This window comes from Heterodontus francisci, chromosome 29, assembly GCF_036365525.1.
Source record: "Heterodontus francisci isolate sHetFra1 chromosome 29, sHetFra1.hap1, whole genome shotgun sequence".
Lineage (NCBI taxonomy): Eukaryota > Metazoa > Chordata > Chondrichthyes > Heterodontiformes > Heterodontidae > Heterodontus > Heterodontus francisci.
In genome coordinates, this window is record NC_090399.1 from 53593412 (window position 1) to 53613723 (window position 20312).

The following is a 20312-nucleotide window of genomic DNA, read 5'->3' on the forward strand; positions in this document are numbered from 1 at the left end:
TTCCCTCCTACTGATTTACAGTCAGATAGTCAGACACATGCATTACAGATTTACTCATTTATTCAACACCTCTGTAAACATAAGGAACTGTCTCCTGAAATGAAGCATTGATATTAGAACAGGTAAGGGGGTCAGGCCTTCTGTTACACTGACAGTTGCCAACTCTGGTTGAATAGATTCCTGGAGGTTTCATCAATACCCTCCCACTTCTATGCTCCCACCATTGGTCACCCAATATGGGGATCCTCACAGCGCCCCAACTTCCCATGGCAACTGGAAAGCGAGTAGAGTCTTCATTATCCAATTGGATGGTCAATCAAACAGCCTTATTCCAATCTCCAACATTATATAACCAATCAACAACTTCCATTTATATAACATCTTTAATGGAATAAAACGCCCCAACGTGGTTTACAGGAAGATTATGGAACAAAATGTGACACCGAGTCACAGAAGGAGATATTAGGGCAGATGACCAAAAGCTTGATCAAAGAGGTAAGCATTAAGGAATGCCTTAAAGGAGGAAAGCACAGTGGTGCAGTGGTTAGCACCGCAGCCTTACAGCTCCAGCGACCCGGGTTCAATTCTGGGCACTGCCTGTGTGGAGTTTGCAAGTTCTCCCTGTGTCTGCGTGGGTTTCCTCCGGGTGCTCCGGTTTCCTCCCACAAGCCAAAAGACTTGCAGGTTGGTAGGTAAATTGGCCATTATAAATTGCCCCTAGTATGGGTAGGTGGTAGGGAAATATAGGGACAGGTGAGGATGTGGTAGGAATATGGGATTAGTGTAGGATTAGTATAAATGGGTGGTTGATGGTCGGCACAGACTCGGTGGGCCGAAGGGCCTGTTTCAGTGCTGTATCTCTAAACTAAACTAAACTAAAGCGAGGTAGAGATGCAGAGAGGTTTAGGGAGGGAATTCCAAAGCTTAGGGTCTTGGCAACTGAAAGTGAGGCCATCAATGGTGGAGCTATAAATATCAGGGATGAACAAGAGGCCAGAACTGGTGGAGCGCAGAGATGTGAGTGGGTTTGTAGGGCTGAACGTGATTAGTGATGGGGAGGGGTGAGGCCATGGAGGGACTTGAAACAAGGATCAGAATTTTTTAATTGAGGTGCTGTTTAAACAGGAGCCAATATAGCTCAGCGTGCACAGGGGTGACAGCTGAACAGAACTTGGTGGGAGTAAGGAAATGGGCAGCAGTTTGGATAACCACCAGTTTACAGAGGCCAGAACGTGAGAGATCAGCCAGGTATGTGTTGGAATAGTCAAGTTTAGAGGTAACAAAGGCAGGGTGAGGGATTCAGCAGTGGATCAGCTGAGGCAGGGGCAATATTATGATGAAAATAGGCACACTCAGTGATGGTGCAGATGTGAGATCAGAAGGTCATCTCAGGATCAAATATAACATCGAGATTGTGAACAGTCTGTTTCTGCTTCAGACAGTTGCCAGGGAATCTCTGCCAAGGGAGAAAAGTCTGTGACGTGGTCGAAGAGAATGGATTCAGTATTCCCAATATTTAGATAGGAGGAAATTTTTCATCATTCAATACTGGATGTCAGATAGAGTCATAGAGTTGTACAGCACAAAAACAGGCCTTCGGCCCATCGTGTCTGTGCCGGTCATCAAGCACCTAACTATTCTAATCCCATTTCCCAGCACTTGACCTGTAGCCTTGTTCGCTATGGCATTTCAAGTGCTCATCTAAATACTTCTTAAATGTTGTGAGGGTTCCTGCCTCTACCACCTCTTCAGGCAGTGTGTTCCAGATTCCAATCACCTTCTCAGTGAAACCATTTTTCCTCAAATCCCCTCTAAACCTCCTGCCCCTTACCTTAAATCTGTGCCCACTGGTTATTGACCCCTCCACTAAGGGAAAAAGTTTCTTCCTATCAAACCTATCAATGCCCCTCATAATTTTGTATTCTTCAATCATGTCCCCCCTCAGCCTTCTCTGCTCTAAGGAAAACAACCCCATCCTTTCCAGTTTCTCTTCATAGCTGAAATGCTCCAGCCCAGGCAACATCCTGATGAATCTCCTTTCAACCCTCTCCACTGCAATCATATCCTTCCAAAAGTGTGGTACCCAGAACTGTACACAGTACTCCAGCTGTAGCCAAACTAGCGTTTTATACAGCTCCAACATAACCTCCCTGCTCTTATATTCGATGCCTTGGCTAATATAAAGGCAAGTATCCCATATGCCTTTCGAACCACCTTATCTACATGTGCTGCTGCCTTCAGTGATCTATGGACAAGTACACCAAGATCCTTCTGACCTTCAGTACTTCCTAGGGTCCTACCATCCATTGTATATTCCCTTGCCTTGTTGGTCCTCCCAAAATGCATCACCTCACACTTCTCAGGATTAAACTCCATTTGCCACTGCTCTGCCCATCTTACCAGCCCATCTATATTGTCCTGTCACCTAAGGCTTTCCTCCTCACTATTTACACCACCAATTTTCGTGTCATCTGCGAACTTACTGATCATACCTCCTATATTCACGTCTAAATCAATAATGTACACTACAAACAGCAAGCATCCCAGCATTGATCCCTGTGGTACACCACTGATCACAGGCTTCCACTCGCAAAAACAACTCTCGACCATCACCCTCTGCTCCTGCCACTAAGCCAATTTTGGATCCAATTTGCCCAATACCCTGGATCCCATGGGCTCTTACTTTCTTAACAAATCTCCTATGCGGGACCTTATCAAAAGCCTTACTGAAGTCCATGTAGACTACATCAACTGCTTTACCCTCATCTACACCTCTAGTCACCACCTTCAAAAATTCAATCAAGTTAATCAGACACGATCTCCCCCTGACAAAGCCCTGCCGACTATCCCTGATTAATCCCTGCCTCTCCAAGTGGAGATTAATCCTGTCCCTCAGAATTTTTTCCAATAGCTTCCCAACCACTGACTCACCGGTCTGTAATTACCTGGTTTATCCCATCTTGAATAATGGTACCACATTTACTGTCCTCCAATCCTCTGGTACCTCTCCCATGGCCAGAGAGGATTTGAAAATTTGTGTCAGAACCCCTGCTAACTGCTCCCTTGCCTCAAATAGAAACATAAAAAATAGGAGCAGGAGTAGGCCATTCGGCCCTTTGTGCCTGCCCCGCTATGCATTATAATCATGGCTGATCATTGAATTCAGTAACCTGTTCCTGCTTTCTCCCCATACCCTTTGATCCCTTTAGATCCAAGAACTATATCTAACCCCTTCTTGAAAACATTCAATGTTTTGGCCTCAACTGCTTTCTGTGGTAGCAAATTCCACAGGCTCACCACTCTCTGGGTGAAGAAATTTCTCCTCATCTCAGTCCTGAAAGGTATCCTTAGACTATGACCCCTGGTTCTGGACTCCCCCAGCATCGGGAACATCCTTCCTGCATCTACCCTGTCAAGTCCCGTTAGAATTTTATAGGTTTCTATGAGATTCCCCCTCACTCTTCTGAACTGCAGCGAATATAATCCTAAGCGACTCAATCTCTCCTCATATGTCAGTCCCACCATCCCAGGAATCAGTCTGGTAAACCTTCGCTGCACTCCCTCTAGAGCAAGAACATCTTTCCTCAGATAAGGAGACCAAAACTGCACACAATATTCCAGGTGCAGCCTCATCAAGGCCCTGTATAATTGCAGCAAGACATCCCTGCTCCTATACTCGAATCCTCTCGCTATGAAGGCCAACATACCATTTGCCTTTTCTACCGCCTGTTGCACCTGCACGCTTACCTTCAACAAGAACACCCAGGTCTCGCTGCATATTCCCCTCTCTCAGTTTATAGCCGTTCAGATAATAATCTGCCTTCCTGTTTTTGCTACCAAAGTGGATAACCTCACACTTATCCACATTATACTGCATCTGCCATGCATTAGCCTATTCATTCAACTTGTCCAAATCACCCTGAAGCCTCTCTGCATCCTCCTCACAACTCACCCTCACACCCAGTTTTGTGTCATCTGCAAATTTGGAGATATTACATTTAGTTCCCTAATCTAAATCATTAATATATATTGTGAATAGCTGGGGTCCGAGCACCAATCCCTGCGGTACCCCAGGAGTCACTGCCTGCCATTTGGAAAAAGACCCATTTATCCGACATAACAGCCTGGGACATAGCTCATCTAGGCCTGGGGATTTATTCCACTTTTAAGCCCACTAAAACAGCTAATACTTCCTCCCTTTAAATGCTAATATTTTGAGGTATATCACAATCCCCCTCCTTGATCATCAGATAAGCTGTTTTATAATTTAGTAACAAGTGGGGAAGTTGAGAGAGGTGGTGGTCAGCTGGTACTGGGTGTCGTCAGTGTACGTGTGAAAACTAATACTGCGCTTTTGGATGATGTCACTGAGGAACAGCACGTAGATGAGAAATAGGAAGGGACAAGGACAGATCCTTTGGGAACACCAGAGGTAATGGTGCAGGAGTGGGAAGAGAAGCCATTGATGGCAGTTCTCTAGTATCTGTCCTGTTGTAGCCAATGAAACCAGACAAGTGCAGTCCCACCCAGCTGGATGATGGTGAAGAGGCATTGGAGGCTGCAAACAGGTCAAGAAGGACGAAGAAGGATAGTCTGCCTTTGTGCAGTCACATAGGCTGTCACAGGTGAGCTTGGTAAAAGCTGTGTCACAAACATTGCTCCCCTACACTTTCTCATGGGTCTGCATACAGTGAGACTGGGTAAGCTTGGTGATGTTGCTGCAAATTCTGGAACAGGTACCACAATGGAACAGCTGCTCAGCTGCAGGGGGACAAGGCAGCCTGGAGACAGCTCTGAAGACCATCGCAATGTTGGAGGACTTGAGTTTGCTCCAAGCCGATGTGGCTATGTCAGTGAAGCAGTTCTTGCAGTGATCATACTGGAAGGGAGGAGGAGGAGGAGATAGTGAAACTGCACTGGTACATGTCAATCTCGGAGGGTTTCTATCCTGTGTGGAGACTCTGGTGAAGCTCTAGAGAGGAAGAGTAGGTGAAACATTCCTGGCACACGTCACACTGGAAGGGTTTGTCTCCAGTGTGAGTACATTGATGTTCCAGGAGATCAGGCAACTGTTTGAAAGCTTTGTTGCAGAACTCGCATCCAAACAGTTTCTCCCCCATGTGAATCTCCTGGTGTTGCAGGAGGTGGGATGGGTGCTCTGTCTCACCTGAAGGGTTAGTCCCTCGTGTGGGTCCTGAGGTGAAGCAGGAGGTTCGATGAGCGTGTGAAGGCTTTATCACACATCTCACACTCGAAGGGTTTCCCTCCTGTGTGAATCCTCTTATGTTTCAGCAAGTTTGAGGGGTTTGTGAAGGTTTTCTGGCAAATCTCACAACTCAAGGGCTTCTCTCCTGTGTGGATCCGCTGGTGTATCAGGAGATTGGATGACAGTGTGAAACCTTTTGCACAAACCTCACAGCGGAAAGGTTTCTCCCCCGTGTGCACGCGCTGGTGGACCAGGAGGGTGGACGACGTCATAAAAGCTTTGTCACACACCTCACACCTGAAGGGTTTCTCCCCTGTGTGTGTCCTCTGGTGTAGGGCGAGAGCTGAGGACTGTTTGAAGGCTTTGTCACAAATCTGACAGCTGAACTTCCTCTCCCCTGTGTGGATAACTTGGTGCTGCAAGAGGAGCGAAGACCGAGTGAAGGACTTGTCACACACCTCACACCTGAAGGGCCTCTCCCCTGTGTGGATTCGCTGGTGTGTCCGGAGGGTGGATGACAGTGTGAAACCTTTTGCACAAACCTCACAGCGGAAAGGTTTCTCCTCCATGTGCACTCGCTGGTGGACCAGGAGGGTGGACGATCTCACAAAAGCTTTGTCACACACCTCACACCTGAAGGGTTTCTCCCCTGAGTGGATCCTCTGATGGCGAAGGAGGCTCGCTGAATCAGTGAAGGTCTTATCACAATCCTCGCACTTGTAAGATCTCTCCCCTGTGTGAATCCTGTGATGGCGACGGAGAGTCGATAACTGCATGAAGGTCTTATCACAAACCTCACACTTGAATGGTCTCTGCCCTGAGTGGATCCGCTGGTGTATGAGGAGGGCGGATGACTCTGTGAAACCTTTTGCACAAACCTCACAGCGGAAAGGTTTCTCCTCCATGTGCACTCGCTGGTGGACCAGGAGTGTGGACGATGCCCCAAAAGCTTTGTCGCACACCTCACACCTGAAGGGTCTCTCCCCAGTGTGGATCCGCTGGTGTGTGCGGAGGTTGGATGACTGCGTGAAACATTTTGCACAAATCTCACAGCGGAAAGGTTTCTCCCCCGTGTGCACTCGCTGGTGGACCAGGAGGGTGGTCGATGTCACAAACACTTTGTCACACACCTCACACCTGAAGCGTTTCTCTCCTGTGTGCGTCCGCTGATGTTGCTGGAGAGCTGAGGACTGTGTGAAGGTTTTATCACTCATCTGACAGCTGAACTTCCTGCCCGTGTGGATAGACTAGTGCGGCAGGAGGGTCGAAGACTGAGTAACGGACTGAACACACACTTCACACCTGAAGGGCCTCTCCCCTGTGTGAATGCGCTAGTGTTGTAAGTGACTGGACAACTTTGGGAAAGCTTTGTGGCAAATGTCACACATGAAGGGTTTCTCCCCTGTGTGTTCTCTGATGGACCAGGTGGTGGGATAATTGAGAGAACGTTTTGTCACACACCTCGACCTTGAACAGTTTCTCCCGTGTGGGTGTGTTGGTGTTTCAGGAGGTACGATAACTGTACAAAGGTCTTCTCACACACTTCACACTAGAACCACCTCTCCTCTGTGTTGGTGGATTGGGGATTCACAGGGCCTGATGACCTTGCAGAGACTCCGTCAAATTGTCCACATTCAATTGTTTTCTCTGCCATGTGGCTGCCCTCGTGTTACAGGAGACACAATGGTGTCACTAAGACTGTCTACACTCTCACCGTCTGTGGATGAGGAGGTCCAACAATCATATAAAGCCCTCAGCAAACATCAGACACCTGTCAGGATCTGCCAATGCTTCACAAGGTGTAATGAAGACTCAAGGCCCTCCTCACACTCGGAGCAGTCCTTACGTCCCTCACAGTGAATGACCTTTCACCTGAGTGGATGTTCCAGTGTTTCAGGAACGTCAATGACTGTGTGAAAACTACTGATGGTGGAACCTGAGAGACTTCTTTCCAATCTCACCCGTTACACTCCCTCCATCTCCTGGAGTGACTGATATCCCACAGCCAAACCTATGGAAGCGTTGGTTTTGATTGGATGCTGGATACTGGTCAGTTTCACTTCTCTTGACCAATCCGATTCACTGAAGATGCTTTTTCTGTGGAGTTGTCCCTGGGGTGATGTCCGGGATCTCCTCAGGTCTTGGCAGGTGTCTATCCTCTCTCTATTCTCTGATGTCATACGGTGAGATACTCCTGTAACACAATAAAATAATGAGTGAGTTTCCTCCGATTCTCTACCGTCTCTGAAGGTGCTGACCCCTCACTGGGAGACTGGTGTCCAGGGAGGGTCAGCAGGTTACTGAACTGTGGGGGCAGTAAATGTGGATCAATGGATTTTGCCTGGATTGCCTGTGTTGGATTTTTTTTAAACTTTAAAAAAAATAACTTGCATTGATATCGCACCTTTCATGACCACCAGATGTCCCAAAACACTACAGCCAATAATGTACTTTCGAAGCTCCCACAAACAGCAATGTGATAATGACCAGCTAATCTGTTTTTGTGATGTTGATTGAGGGATAAATATTGACCAGGACCCCGGGGATAACTCCCCTGCTCTTCTTTGAAATAGTGCCCTGTGATCTTTTATGTCCACCTGAGTGGACAGAGGGAGCCTCAGTTTAACACCCTCAGTACTGCACTGGAGTGTCAGCCTCAGTGCTCAAATCTCTGGAATGGGCCTTAAACCCACAACCTTCTGTAACAGTAAACTCCATCTGAATTTTCCGCATTTTAGGTTTTAAAATTTTCCACAAAGGTTAATGGATTATGATCAGTGTATATCAGTTTCTTTGCAGTCGTGTCAGCATACGCTTCAAAATATTTAAGAGCTAGCAATAGTCCTAATGTTGCTTTTTCCATGGTGGAATCGTTTTTTTGGTGGCGATTCAATTTTTTTGAGAAGTGCTTCTATGCCCGATTCGTCATCTTGTAATAGGACTGCACCGACCCCCAGATTAATCGCTACCTTGAAGGGCTGAGCAAAATTTGGAGCAGCCAACACTAGTTCATTAGTCAAAACTGCCTTTAGCTTTTCAAAAGATGCCTAGCATTCACCTGACCACACTATCTTGGTTTTCTTTTTCTGTAACAAATCAATTAGCGGAACAGCTGCAGTACTAAAATTCAGTGGAAACGTTCTGTAGAAACCACACATCCCCAAAAATCTCAAGACTTCATGTTTAGTCTTAGGGATAGGGAACTCCACTAAGCTTGCACTTTTGCCGTTCTTGGTGATACTTGTCCTTGACTCACTATATGTCCGAGGAAGGTCACTATTACTTTCGTGAATTCGCTTTTTGCCAGATGTACCATTAAATCTTGGAATTTTTTAAACTGAGTTTCTAGTGTTATTATATATCAGCACTGGCTACCACTTCATTCATTTGTCTCTGAAAAGTTGCTGGGGCGTTCTTTTGCCCGCATGGCATCACTTGGCACTGGTAAAGACCGTCTGGTGTGACAAAAGCTGATATATCTTTAGCTTGGGGTGTTAAAGGAACTTAGCAGTATCCCTTTCACAAATCTATCTTTGTAAGAAACATGGAACTGCCCACTCTGTCAATACAGTCTTCCAAGCGAGGAAATGGATAGGGGTCTGCCTGTTACTACATTGATTTTTCTGTAGTCTATGCGAAGTCGGGTTGACCCATCAGGTTTATGCACAAATACTATTGGTGAACTCCAGCTGCTTTGATTAGGTTCAATTCAGTTGTTTTCCAGCATGTATTGGATTTCTGCTTTTACTTGGGCTGGTTTGTCTGGACTTAAGCAGTAAGGATACTTTTTTATAGGAATGGATTCCCCAACATCCACATCATGTGTGGCGAAGGTTGCACATCCTGGCTTATCTCTACAGACTCTTTTAAATACTGTGAGTAGCCTTATTAGGTCTACTCGTTGTTCTGCAATTAAGTACGAAAGCATGTTGCCCAATTTTCCAAGCCATTTTGTATGAGCTAACCGGATATTAGGGGGTTCAATTTGCTGATTGGCTAGGCCTCCTTCTGCCTCATCCTCACTATCGCTTTTATTCTTCTCTGTCCCTATTACTTAACATACTTCTAGTGGCTTAACTTCCTCCCTGCTATAATATTGCTATAACATATTGATTTTTTTATTTGTTCATGGGATGTGGGCGTCGCTGGCTAGGTCAGCATTTATTGCCCATCCTTCACTGCCCTTGAGAAGGTGGTGGTGAGCTGCCTTCTTAAACCGCTGCAGTCCATGTGGGGTAGGTACACCAACAGTGCTGTTAGGAAGGGAGTTCCAGGATTTTGACCCAGCGACAGTGAAGGAATGGTGATATAGTTCCAAGTCAGGATGGTGTGTGGCTTGGAGGGGAACTTGCAAGTGGTGCTATTCCCATGCATCTGCTGCCCTGTCCTTCGAGGTGGTAGAGGTCGCGGGTTTGGAAGGTGTTGTCTAAGGAACCTTGGTGCATTGCTGCAGTGCATCTTGTAGATGGTACACACTGCTGCCACTGTGCGTCGGTGGTGGAGGGAGTGAATGTTTGTAGATGGGGTGCCAATCAAGCGGGCTGCTTTGTCCTGGATGGTGTCGAGCTTCTTGAGTGTTGTTGAAGCTGCACCAATCCAGGCAAGTGGTGAGTATTCCATCACACTCCTGACTTGTGCCTTGTAGATGGTGGACAGGCTTTGGAGGGTGTGGTGGTGGGGGGGGGGGGCAGGAGGTGAGTTACTCGCCTCAGGATTCCTAGCCTCTGACCTGCTCTTGTAGCCACAGTATTTATATGGCTACTCCAGTTCTGTTTCTGGTCAATGGTAATCCCCAGGATGTTGATAGTGGGGGATTCAGCGATCTTATTGCCATTGAATGTCAAGGGAAGATGGTTAGATTCTCTTTTGTTGGAGATAGTTATTTACCTGGCACTTGTGTGGTGCAAATGTTACTTGCCACTTATCAGACCAAGCCTGGATATTGTCCAGGTCTTGCTGCATTTTGACACGGGCTGCTTCAGTATCTGAGGAGTCGCGAATGGTGCTGAACATTATGCAATCATCAGCGAACATCCCCACTTCTGACCTTATGATTGAAGGAAGGTCATTGATGAAGCAGTTGAAGATAGTTGGGCCTAGGCACTACCCTAAGGAACTCCTGCAGTGATGTCCTGGTGCTCAGATGATTGACCTCCAACAACCACAACCATCTTCCTTTGCGCTAGATATGACTCCAGCCAGCAGAGAGTTTTCCTCCCGATTTCCATTGACTCAAGTTTTGCTCAGGCACCTTGATGCCATACTCAGTCAAGTGCTGCCTTAATGTCAAGGGCAGTCACTCTCACCTCACCTCTTGAGTTCAGTGCACAAAGCTGATTCTTTTTCCGATGATCTGGGGTGTACCGTACCAACTCTTTTGACCACTTTATATGGACCACTGAACTGTGCTTTTAATAGTTCTCCCTGTAAAGGTAATAATGCTAATACTTCATCCCCGCTTGAAAAGTTCAGGTCTTTGCATTTTTGTCGCACCATTTTCTCGTAGTGTTTGGGATGATTTAAGATGTTCCTGAGCCACATTGCAAGCTTATTTATTTATTTAGAGATACAGCACTGAAACAGGCCCTTCGGCCCACCAAGTCTGTGCTGACCAGCAACCACCCATTTTATACTAACCCTACAGTAATCCCATATTCCCTATCACCTACCTGCACTAGGGGCAATTTACAATGGCCAATTTACCTATCAACCTGCAAGTCTTTGGCTGTGGGAGGAAACTGGAGCACCTGGCGAAAACCCATGCAGTCACAGGGAGAACTTGCAAACTCCACACAGGCAGTACCCAGAATCGAACCCGGGTCGCTGGAGCTGTGAGGCTGCGGTGCTAACCACTGCGCCTTTCCCGGAACATGCATGATCTCGTACCGAAGATTCATTCCTTTGTTCTAAGAACCTGCCTTTGATGAGTTTTAGAGGGCCTTTTATCTCATGCCCGCAGACCAATTCGAAAGGACTAAAACCTGTAGACTCATTCGGTGAGTATCTAGTGGCAAATAGCAGTCTAGCCCTATGTCCCAATCAAGTGGATATTCATGACAGTTTGCTCTAATCATTGTTTTGAGAGCTTGATGCTACCTTTCTAAAGCTTCCTGTGTCTATGGGTGATATGCTGAAGATTTTAACTATGTTACGACCAGGTGAGAAAGGTATCTTGGGTTCCCTCTCAGCCTCCGCCTGGTCTTACCGGAACAGGGTTTAATTTTTTAAAACACTGTTTTTAGCACCCCCTTGGTGAATCCAATTATAAGGCAAATAAACCAGCACAAACAGGTTTTCTTAGGTTTAAAGATTGAAATTTATTAAACTTGATCTTTAATTTGGTTAACGTCTGCAGATACATGGCGCGCCCATGCTAGCGTGCATACACGATACACACATGCAGACAGAAACAGAACACAACAGAAGAAATAAAGTGGAAACGTCTGAGGCAATCTCTGCAGAGAGGTTTTGTGACGGATCCTCAAGCTCACTGTAGAGTCCTTGATTGTAGATATATCTTGCTTTTCGTTGGGGCCCAGTATTCTTCTTAAAAATTGTTCACTGGAGGAGACTTTTCTCACTTGGGTTCATGTGTCTTCAGTGGATTTGGAGTTCCGTGAGAAAGAGATGGGAGCAGACAGGAGAGGCTGTGGCGTGACAGCCAGGAGAGGTCTTTTCAGTCCTGCAGCAAACAGACACTCTCAGTTCAAACTCTCTGTGGCTAGTTCAAAAGACCCTTGAACAGTCAGTTAGTCATATGACCAGCTGGTCAAACCAGTCCTGGATTGTATAAATTTGGCAGTCTCTGGAATGCTCCCCTTACACATAATACCTGGTGATCAAGGTCCATTGTGGGTTGAATGTGCCAGGGAATGGTCCATTGTCCTTCCAAGCACTGTCTGTTAATATGTAAAGGTCTTTTCCAGCCATAGCTGATCTGTTTAACAAGTCATTTCCTCACTCCAGCAACAGTTTAAAATCGATGTTCATGACAAAATTAATGTGCCTCATTCTTGGCAGGTGGGGGCCTAGCATGACAACTACTTGATATCCAAATTGCCCATGACCTACTGAAATATCCTAGACTTGATCCAATTGAACTTCAAGTGGTAATCCATATCACATAAAGAATTGGATTAACTTCTCTGCTACTACTTTAGCAGTAATTTTCCTCAAGGAAATGACCTCTGGAAATAGACTAACCATATCCATGATAATGAGTATATATTGGTGCCCCACGTTTGTTTCTGGCAGTGGTCCTATGCAGTCTACCAACACCTTACTAAATAGTTCCTCAGTAACTTGTATGGGAATTAGGGGTGCCGGTTTTATGGTGGGTTGCGCTTTTCCCACCATTTGGCATGTGTGGCATATCCTACAATACTGCATCACGTCCTTTGTGAGGCCTGGCCAGTAATAATGTTGACTTATATGTGATTTGGTCTTCTGGATCCCCATCTGTCCTGCTCGAGGAATGTCATGTGCTAAACCTTAATAATTCCCAGCGATATTTAGGTGGTACCACTACCTGTCGAACAACTATCTAGTCTTCGTCTGCAGGTCTATGAGGCAGTCTACATTGCCTCATCAAACCCCGTCTTCAACAGCTTTCTGAAACTCCTTTTGCCTCAGCTTCTGTCAGAGACGACTGTGCTATTGTATGTAAAAAGGTTAAGCAGGGAAAAAGGATTTTGGTTTATAGCTGTTTCTTAGGAATAGAAGCAATAATAAAAAGGATGAGTTTATCACGTTCTGGTAAGATGTTTTGGGTACGGTAAGGTGTCCCAGAGTCGAATAGTCAGATGCCATTCGAAGTCTCTCCAGGCGAAATTGATGAACTTTGATGGGGAGGCATTCAAGGCAATATGTCTACAGCAGGTGTCACAGGTCTTTCAGCAGGGATGCAGCAACTGGTATGCTCAGGACTCACTGCAGCAACATAGCAATAGAAGCTTTGTTCAGGTTCCAGGATGTCCCAAAACACAGGAGGCAACAGGAACCACTCTGGATGCAGGAATTCTTCAGAGACAAGAGGCAATAGGAATATGCCACCTTTCAAATACAGGATTTCTCTTTTTCCAAGAGATGCAAATCTCCTGAACAGAGAGAGGTCTTTTTCTCCAGTCTCCAGGCAAGTCAGGTCTAAGTTTCAAAAATGCCTGCTCTTTGTCCAACTCACTGGTTTTTAAAGTCCAAAGTGAAAAAAACCTTCCTGAACATGGTCACATGTCCAGACACAGTATCTCCTCTGTCAAAGGAGGTCAAAACCTCTTGCCGTTTCCTTGAAACTGTTTGCTTCTCCTATTCTTGCATACAAAAGTCAACATTCAAAAAATTCCAGTTATTTGCAGGTGCTCTTTTTTCAGTTTTTTTTTTTAAACACACAGGAGTCGAAGATTTTAGTACAAAAATTAAACCTTTTAGAACAACAGTAAGCGGTCATTCGACCCATTGTGTCTGTGTCTGCTCTCTGCAAGAGTAACTCACCTAGTCCCACATCACTACCCTTTACCTGCAGCCCTGCAACTTTTTCTATTTAGATAATTATCCAGTTCTGTTTTAAAAGCTATGATTGAATCTGCCTTCACTACACTCTCAGGCAGTGAATTCCAGATCATAAACCCTCACTGTGAAAAAAAAGTTTTTCTTCTTTTGTCAAAAATCTTAAATCGATGTCCTCTGCTTCTCAACCCTTCCACCAATGAGCACAGTTTCTTTCTATCTACTCTGTCTCGACTCCTCATGATTTTGAACACCTCGATCAAATCTCCTCTCAACCTTCTCTTCCCTGTGGGGAACAGCTTCTCCAGTCTATCCACATAACTGAAGCCCCTCATCCCTGCAACCAATCTCGTAAATCTGTTATGCATCCTTTCTAACACCTGCACACCTTTCCTATATTGTGGTGCCAGAATTGGCTTGAGTGAGCTTGTCCCAATCCTACCAATATCAAGCGGTACTATCTGTGTACTCTCCACCCACTCTCTCCCCCTCCCTCAGTCCTCAGGTCCCTTATTTCTCTCTCTCTCTCTCTCACTGGGCCCCTGCTCTCTTCCTCTGTTGCTTGCACTCTCTGTCTCTGGATCCCTGGTCTCTCCATTGTTCTCTCTCTCCCCCAGCTCCCTGCACTTTTTCTCTCTCAACCAAGATCCCTGCACTATCTATTTCGCTCCCAACTTCCCACTGGATTCCTGTTCTCTCCCTTCCGTGTCTGCACTCTCACTCTTTCCACTACACCCCATCCTGAGGTTCCTGCTCTCCCCCTCTCTCTTGCTCCCCCGAATCCTGATTCACTGATACCACCAGTTCCCTGCACACATTTTCTCTCTCTCTCCCCCCACCATTGCCTCCACGACACACCTGCTGCCTCAGGGTCCATGTACTCTCCACGTCTTCTCTCTTCCCACACCACTCCCAGCCCAACACCGGGGCTTCTCGCTCGCACTCCCTCACTCTCTCTTACTCTCCACCCAAGCACACAACACGCCGCCCGCAACGCCCCCCCCTCCTCCCCCACCGGGTCCATGGTCTCGAGCCCTCTCTCTCACCTCCGAGTCCCTGATCTCACTCCCTCTTTCTTTCTCATGCTCTCAGTCTCCAATGCCCTCCCCATCCCTCCCTCCCACTCTCTCCAATCCCCCAAACACTGGTTCCCCGCTTTCTCACTGAGTTAAAGCAAGGCAGCCTGCGAACAGAGAGTTCACAAGCAACATTTTAAATCAAACACAAATGATGCCCAGACCTGAACATCAGTGAAGATATTATGGGATACAATCTGTACAAACTCTGCTCCGTCACTCACTGGATATTCAGACCTGAACATTAGTGTGGATATTATGGGATACAATCTGTACAAACTCTGCTCCTTCACTCACTGGAAATTCAGCCCTGAACATTAGTGTAGATATTATGGGATAGAATCTGTACAAACTCTGCTCCTTTACTCACTGGATATTCAGTCCTGAACATTAGTGTGGATATTATGGGATAGAATCTGTACAAACTCTGCTCCGTCACTCACTGGATATTCAGACCTGAACATTAGTGTAGATATTATGGGATACAATCTGTACAAACTCTGCTCCGTCACTCACTGGATATTCAGTCCTGAACATTAGTGTGGATATTATGGGATAGAATCTGTACAAACTCTGCTCCGTCACTCACTGGATATTCAGTCCTGAACATTAATGTGGATATTATGGGATACAATCTGCACAAACTCTGCTCCATCACTCACTGGATATTCAGTCCTGAACATTAGTGTGGATATTATGGGATACAATCTGTACAAACTCTGCTCCTTTACTCACTGGATATTCAGTCCTGAACATTAGTGTGGATATTATGGGATACAATCTGCACAAACTCTGCTCCGTCATTCACTGGATATTCAGTCCTGAACATTAGTGTGGATATTATGGGATACAATCTGTAAAAACTCTGCTCCGTCACTCACTGGATATTCAGTCCTGAACATTAGAGTAGATATTATGGGATACAATCTGTACAAACTCTGCTCCGTCACTCACTGGATATTCAGTCCTGAACATTAGTGTGGATATTATGGGATACAATCTGTACAAACTCTGCTCCTTCACTCACTGGATATTCAGTCCTGAACATTAGTGTGGATATTATGGGATACAATCTGGACAAACTCTGCTCCTTTACTGACTGGATATTCAGTCCTGAACATTAGTGTGGATATTATGGGATACAATCTGTACAAACTCTGCTCCTTTACTCATTGGATATTCAGTCCTGAACATTAGTGTGGATATTATGGGATACAATCTGGACAAACTCTGCTCCTTTACTGACTGGATATTCAGTCCTGAACATTAGTGTGGATATTATGGGATACAATCTGGACAAACTCTGCTCCGTCACTCACTGGATATTCAGTCCTGATCATTAGTGTGGATATTATGGGATACAATCTGTACAAACTCTGCTCCGTCACTCACTGGATATTCAGTCCTGATCATTAGTGTGGATATTATGGGATACAATCTGTACAAACTCTGCTCCTTCACTCACTGGATATTCAGTCCTGAACATTAGTGTGGATATTATGGGATACAATCTGGACAAACTCTGCTCCTTCACTCACTGGATTTTCAGTCCTGAACATTAGTGTGGATATTATGGGATACAATCTGTACAAACTCTGCTCCTTCACTCACTGGATATTCAGTCCTGAACATTAGTGTGGATATTATGGGATACAATCTGTACAAACTCTGCTCCGTCACTCACTGGATATTCAGTCCTGAACATTAGTGTGGATATTATGGGATACAATCTGTACAAACTCTGCTCCGTCACTCACTGGATATTCAGTCCTGAACATTAGTGTGGATATTATGGGATACAATCTGTACAAACTCTGCTCCTTCACTCACTGGATATTCAGTCCTGAACATTAGTGTGGATATTATGGGATACAATCTGTACAAACTCTGCTCCTTCACTCACTGGATAGTCAGTCCTGAACATTAGTGTGGATATTATGGGATACAATCTGTACAAACTCCGCTCCGTCACTCACTGGATATTCAGTCCTGAACATTAGTGTGGATATTATGGGATACAATCTGTACAAACTCCGCTCCGTCACTCACTGGATATTCAGTCCTGAACATTAGTGTGGATATTATGGGATACAATCTGTACAAACTCCGCTCCGTCACTCACTGGATATTCAGTCCTGAACATTAGTGTGGATATTATGGGATACAATCTGTACAAACTAGGCGCCTTTACTCACTGGATATTCAGTCCTGAACATTAGTGTGGATATTATGGGATACAATCTGTACAAACTAGGCGCCTTTACTCACTGGATATTCAGTCCTGAACATTAGTGTGGATATTATGGGATACAATCTGTACAAACTCCGCTCCTTTACTCACTGGATATTCAGTCCTGAACATTAGTGTGGATATTATGGGATACAATCTGTACAAACTCCGCTCCTTTACTCACTGGATATTCAGTCCTGAACATAAGTGTGGATATTATGGGATACAATCTGTACAAACTCCGCTCCTTTACTCACTGGATATTCAGTCCTGAACATTAGTGAGGATATTATGGGATACAATCTGTACAAACTCTGCTCCTTTACTCACTGGATATTCAGTCCTGAACATTAGTGTGGATATTATGGGATACAATCTGTACAAACTCCGCTCCTTTACTCACTGGATATTCAGTCCTGAACATTAGTGTGGATATTATGGGATACAATCTGTACAAACTCTGCTCCTTTACTCACTGGATATTCAGTCCTGAACATTAGTGTGGATATTATGGGATACAATCTGTACAAACTCCGCTCCTTTACTCACTGGATATTCAGTCCTGAACATTAGTGTGGATATTATGGGATACAATCTGTACAAACTCTGCTCCTTTACTCACTGGATATTCAGTCCTGAACATTAGTGTGGATATTATGGGATACAATCTGTACAAACTCTGCTCCGTCACTCACTGGATATTCAGTCCTGAACATTAGTGTGGATATTATGGGATACAATCTGTACAAACTCTGCTCCGTCACTCACTGGATATTCAGTCCTGAACATTAGTGTGGATATTATGGGATACAATCTGTACAAACTCTGCTCCTTCACTCACTGGATATTCAGTCCTGAACATTAGTGTGGATATTATGGGATACAATCTGTACAAACTCTGCTCCATCACTCACTGGATATTCAGTCCTGAACATTAGTGTGGATATTATGGGATACAATCTGTACAAACTCTGCTCCTTCACTCACTGGATATTCAGTCCTGAACATTAGTGTGGATATTATGGGATACAATCTGCACAAACTCCGCTCCGTCACTCACTGGATATTCAGTCCTGAACATTAGTGTGGATATTATGGGATACAATCTGTACAAACTCCGCTCCGTCACTCACTGGATATTCAGTCCTGAACATTCGTGTGGATATTATGGGATACAATCTGTACAAACTCCGCTCCGTCACTCACTGGATATTCAGTCCTGAACATTAGTGTGGATATTATGGGATACAATCTGTACAAACTAGGCGCCTTTACTCACTGGATATTCAGTCCTGAACATTAGTGTGGATATTATGGGATACAATCTGTACAAACTAGGCGCCTTTACTCACTGGATATTCAGTCCTGAACATTAGTGTGGATATTATGGGATACAATCTGTACAAACTCCGCTCCTTTACTCACTGGATATTCAGTCCTGAACATTAGTGTGGATATTATGGGATACAATCTGTACAAACTCTGCTCCTTCACTCACTGGATATTCAGTCCTGAACATTAGTGTGGATATTATGGGATACAATCTGTATAAACTCTGCTCCATCACTCACTGGATATTCAGTCCTGAACATTAGTGTGGATATTATGGGATACAATCTGTACAAACTCTGCTCCTTCACTCACTGGATATTCAGTCCTGAACATTAGTGTGGATATTATGGGATACAATCTGTACAAACTCCGCTCCGTCACTCACTTAGTGTGGATATTATGGGATACAATCTGTACAAACTCCGCTCCGTCACTCACTGGATATTCAGTCCTGAACATTAGTGTGGATATTATGGGATACAATCTGTACAAACTCTGCTTCTTCACTCACTGGACATTCAGTCCTGAACATTAGTGTAGATATTATGGGATGCAATCTGTACAAACTAGGCGCCTTTTCTCACTGGATATTCAGTCCTGAACATTAGTGTGGATATTATGGGATACAATCTGTACAAACTAGGCGCCTTTTCTCACTGGATATTCAGTCCTGAACATTAGTGTGGATATTATGGGATACAATCTGTACAAACTCCGCTCCTTTTCTCACTGGATATTCAGTCCTGAACATTAGTGTGGATATTATGGGATACAATCTGTACAAACTCTGCTCCTTCACTCACTGGATATTCAGTCCTGAACATTAGTGTGGATATTATGGGATACAATCTGTACAAACTCCGCTCCGTCACTCACTGGATATTCAGTCCTGAACATTAGTGTGGATATTATGGGATACAATCTGTGCAAACTCTGCTCCTTCACTCACTGGATATTCAGTCCTGAACATTAGTGTGGATATTATGGGATACAATCTGTGCAAACTCTGCTCCTTCACTCACTGGATATTCAGTCCTGAACATTAGTGTGGATATTATGGGATACAATCTGTGCAAACTCTGCTCCTTCACTCACTGGATATTCAGTCCTGAACATTAGTGTGGATATTATGGGATACAATCTGTACAAACTAGGCGCCTTTTCTCACTGGATATTCAGTCCTGAACATTAGTGTGGATATTATGGGATACAATCTGTACAAACTCCGCTCCTTTTCTCACTGGATATTCAGTCCTCAACATTCGTGTGGATATTATGGGATACAATCTGTACAAACTCTGCTCCTTTTCTCACTGGATATTCAGTCCTCAACATTCGTGTGGATATTATGGGTTATAATCAGCACAAACACTGCTCCTTTACTCACCGTCTCCTCCGTCAGTGAACCAGCTGCGGAAGAGGAAGAGGAGGGAATAGACGGGAATTGGCGGATTGGTTGGATCCTCCGATTGACCTCTATCTCACCCAATCGGAAACGATGTGCACTGAAACCCTACCCACTGTCGGACTGTCAATCATTCGGCTCAGCCAATCAGAGAGGTGAATGTGGGTGTTGCTCTTGTTACTGTGAGGCTGTGTAAATTGAATGCAGTCAATGAGAGAGGCAGCAGCAGAGTTACTGTTCACTCATTGACAGCTTTGGAGATGGAGGAGCTGCTGGAACAGCTTCAGTGTCACCCAGGTGACAGCTGCTGATTCACTTTCCCAGTGACTGACTCCTGGTCCTGACACACATTGAGGGAAATCTGAAGACCCAAAAAAACACTGGCTTCCCACTGGCTGACTGCATGGGGTTAAAGTGCTCATTGTGTCTTTGTGAATAAAAGCTCAGCTGTTACTGCTTCTGTCTCAGTCCCCACCACCCCGGCTGATATAATGCAGAGATTTCCAGTGGGGCTACAGCACTTTTCACACTCGGACCCTTTCAGACTGACAACATCAGCGT

The 20312-nt window shown here is 45.0% G+C and overlaps 1 protein-coding gene across 1 annotated transcript; it reads right to left on the bottom strand.

Annotated features, from left to right (window-relative positions):
* Window positions 1-5094: 5094 nt before the first annotated feature.
* On the bottom strand, window positions 5095-19757 carry LOC137346298 (zinc finger protein 271-like). Its single transcript, XM_068009779.1, has 2 exons — window positions 19734-19757; window positions 5095-7400 (listed from the first exon to the last, which is right to left on the bottom strand). Exon 2 carries the CDS (start codon window positions 6418-6420, stop codon window positions 5176-5178), a length of 1245 nt encoding a protein of 414 aa, XP_067865880.1. The 5' UTR covers window positions 6421-7400; window positions 19734-19757; the 3' UTR covers window positions 5095-5175.
* Window positions 19758-20312: the final 555 nt, after the last annotated feature.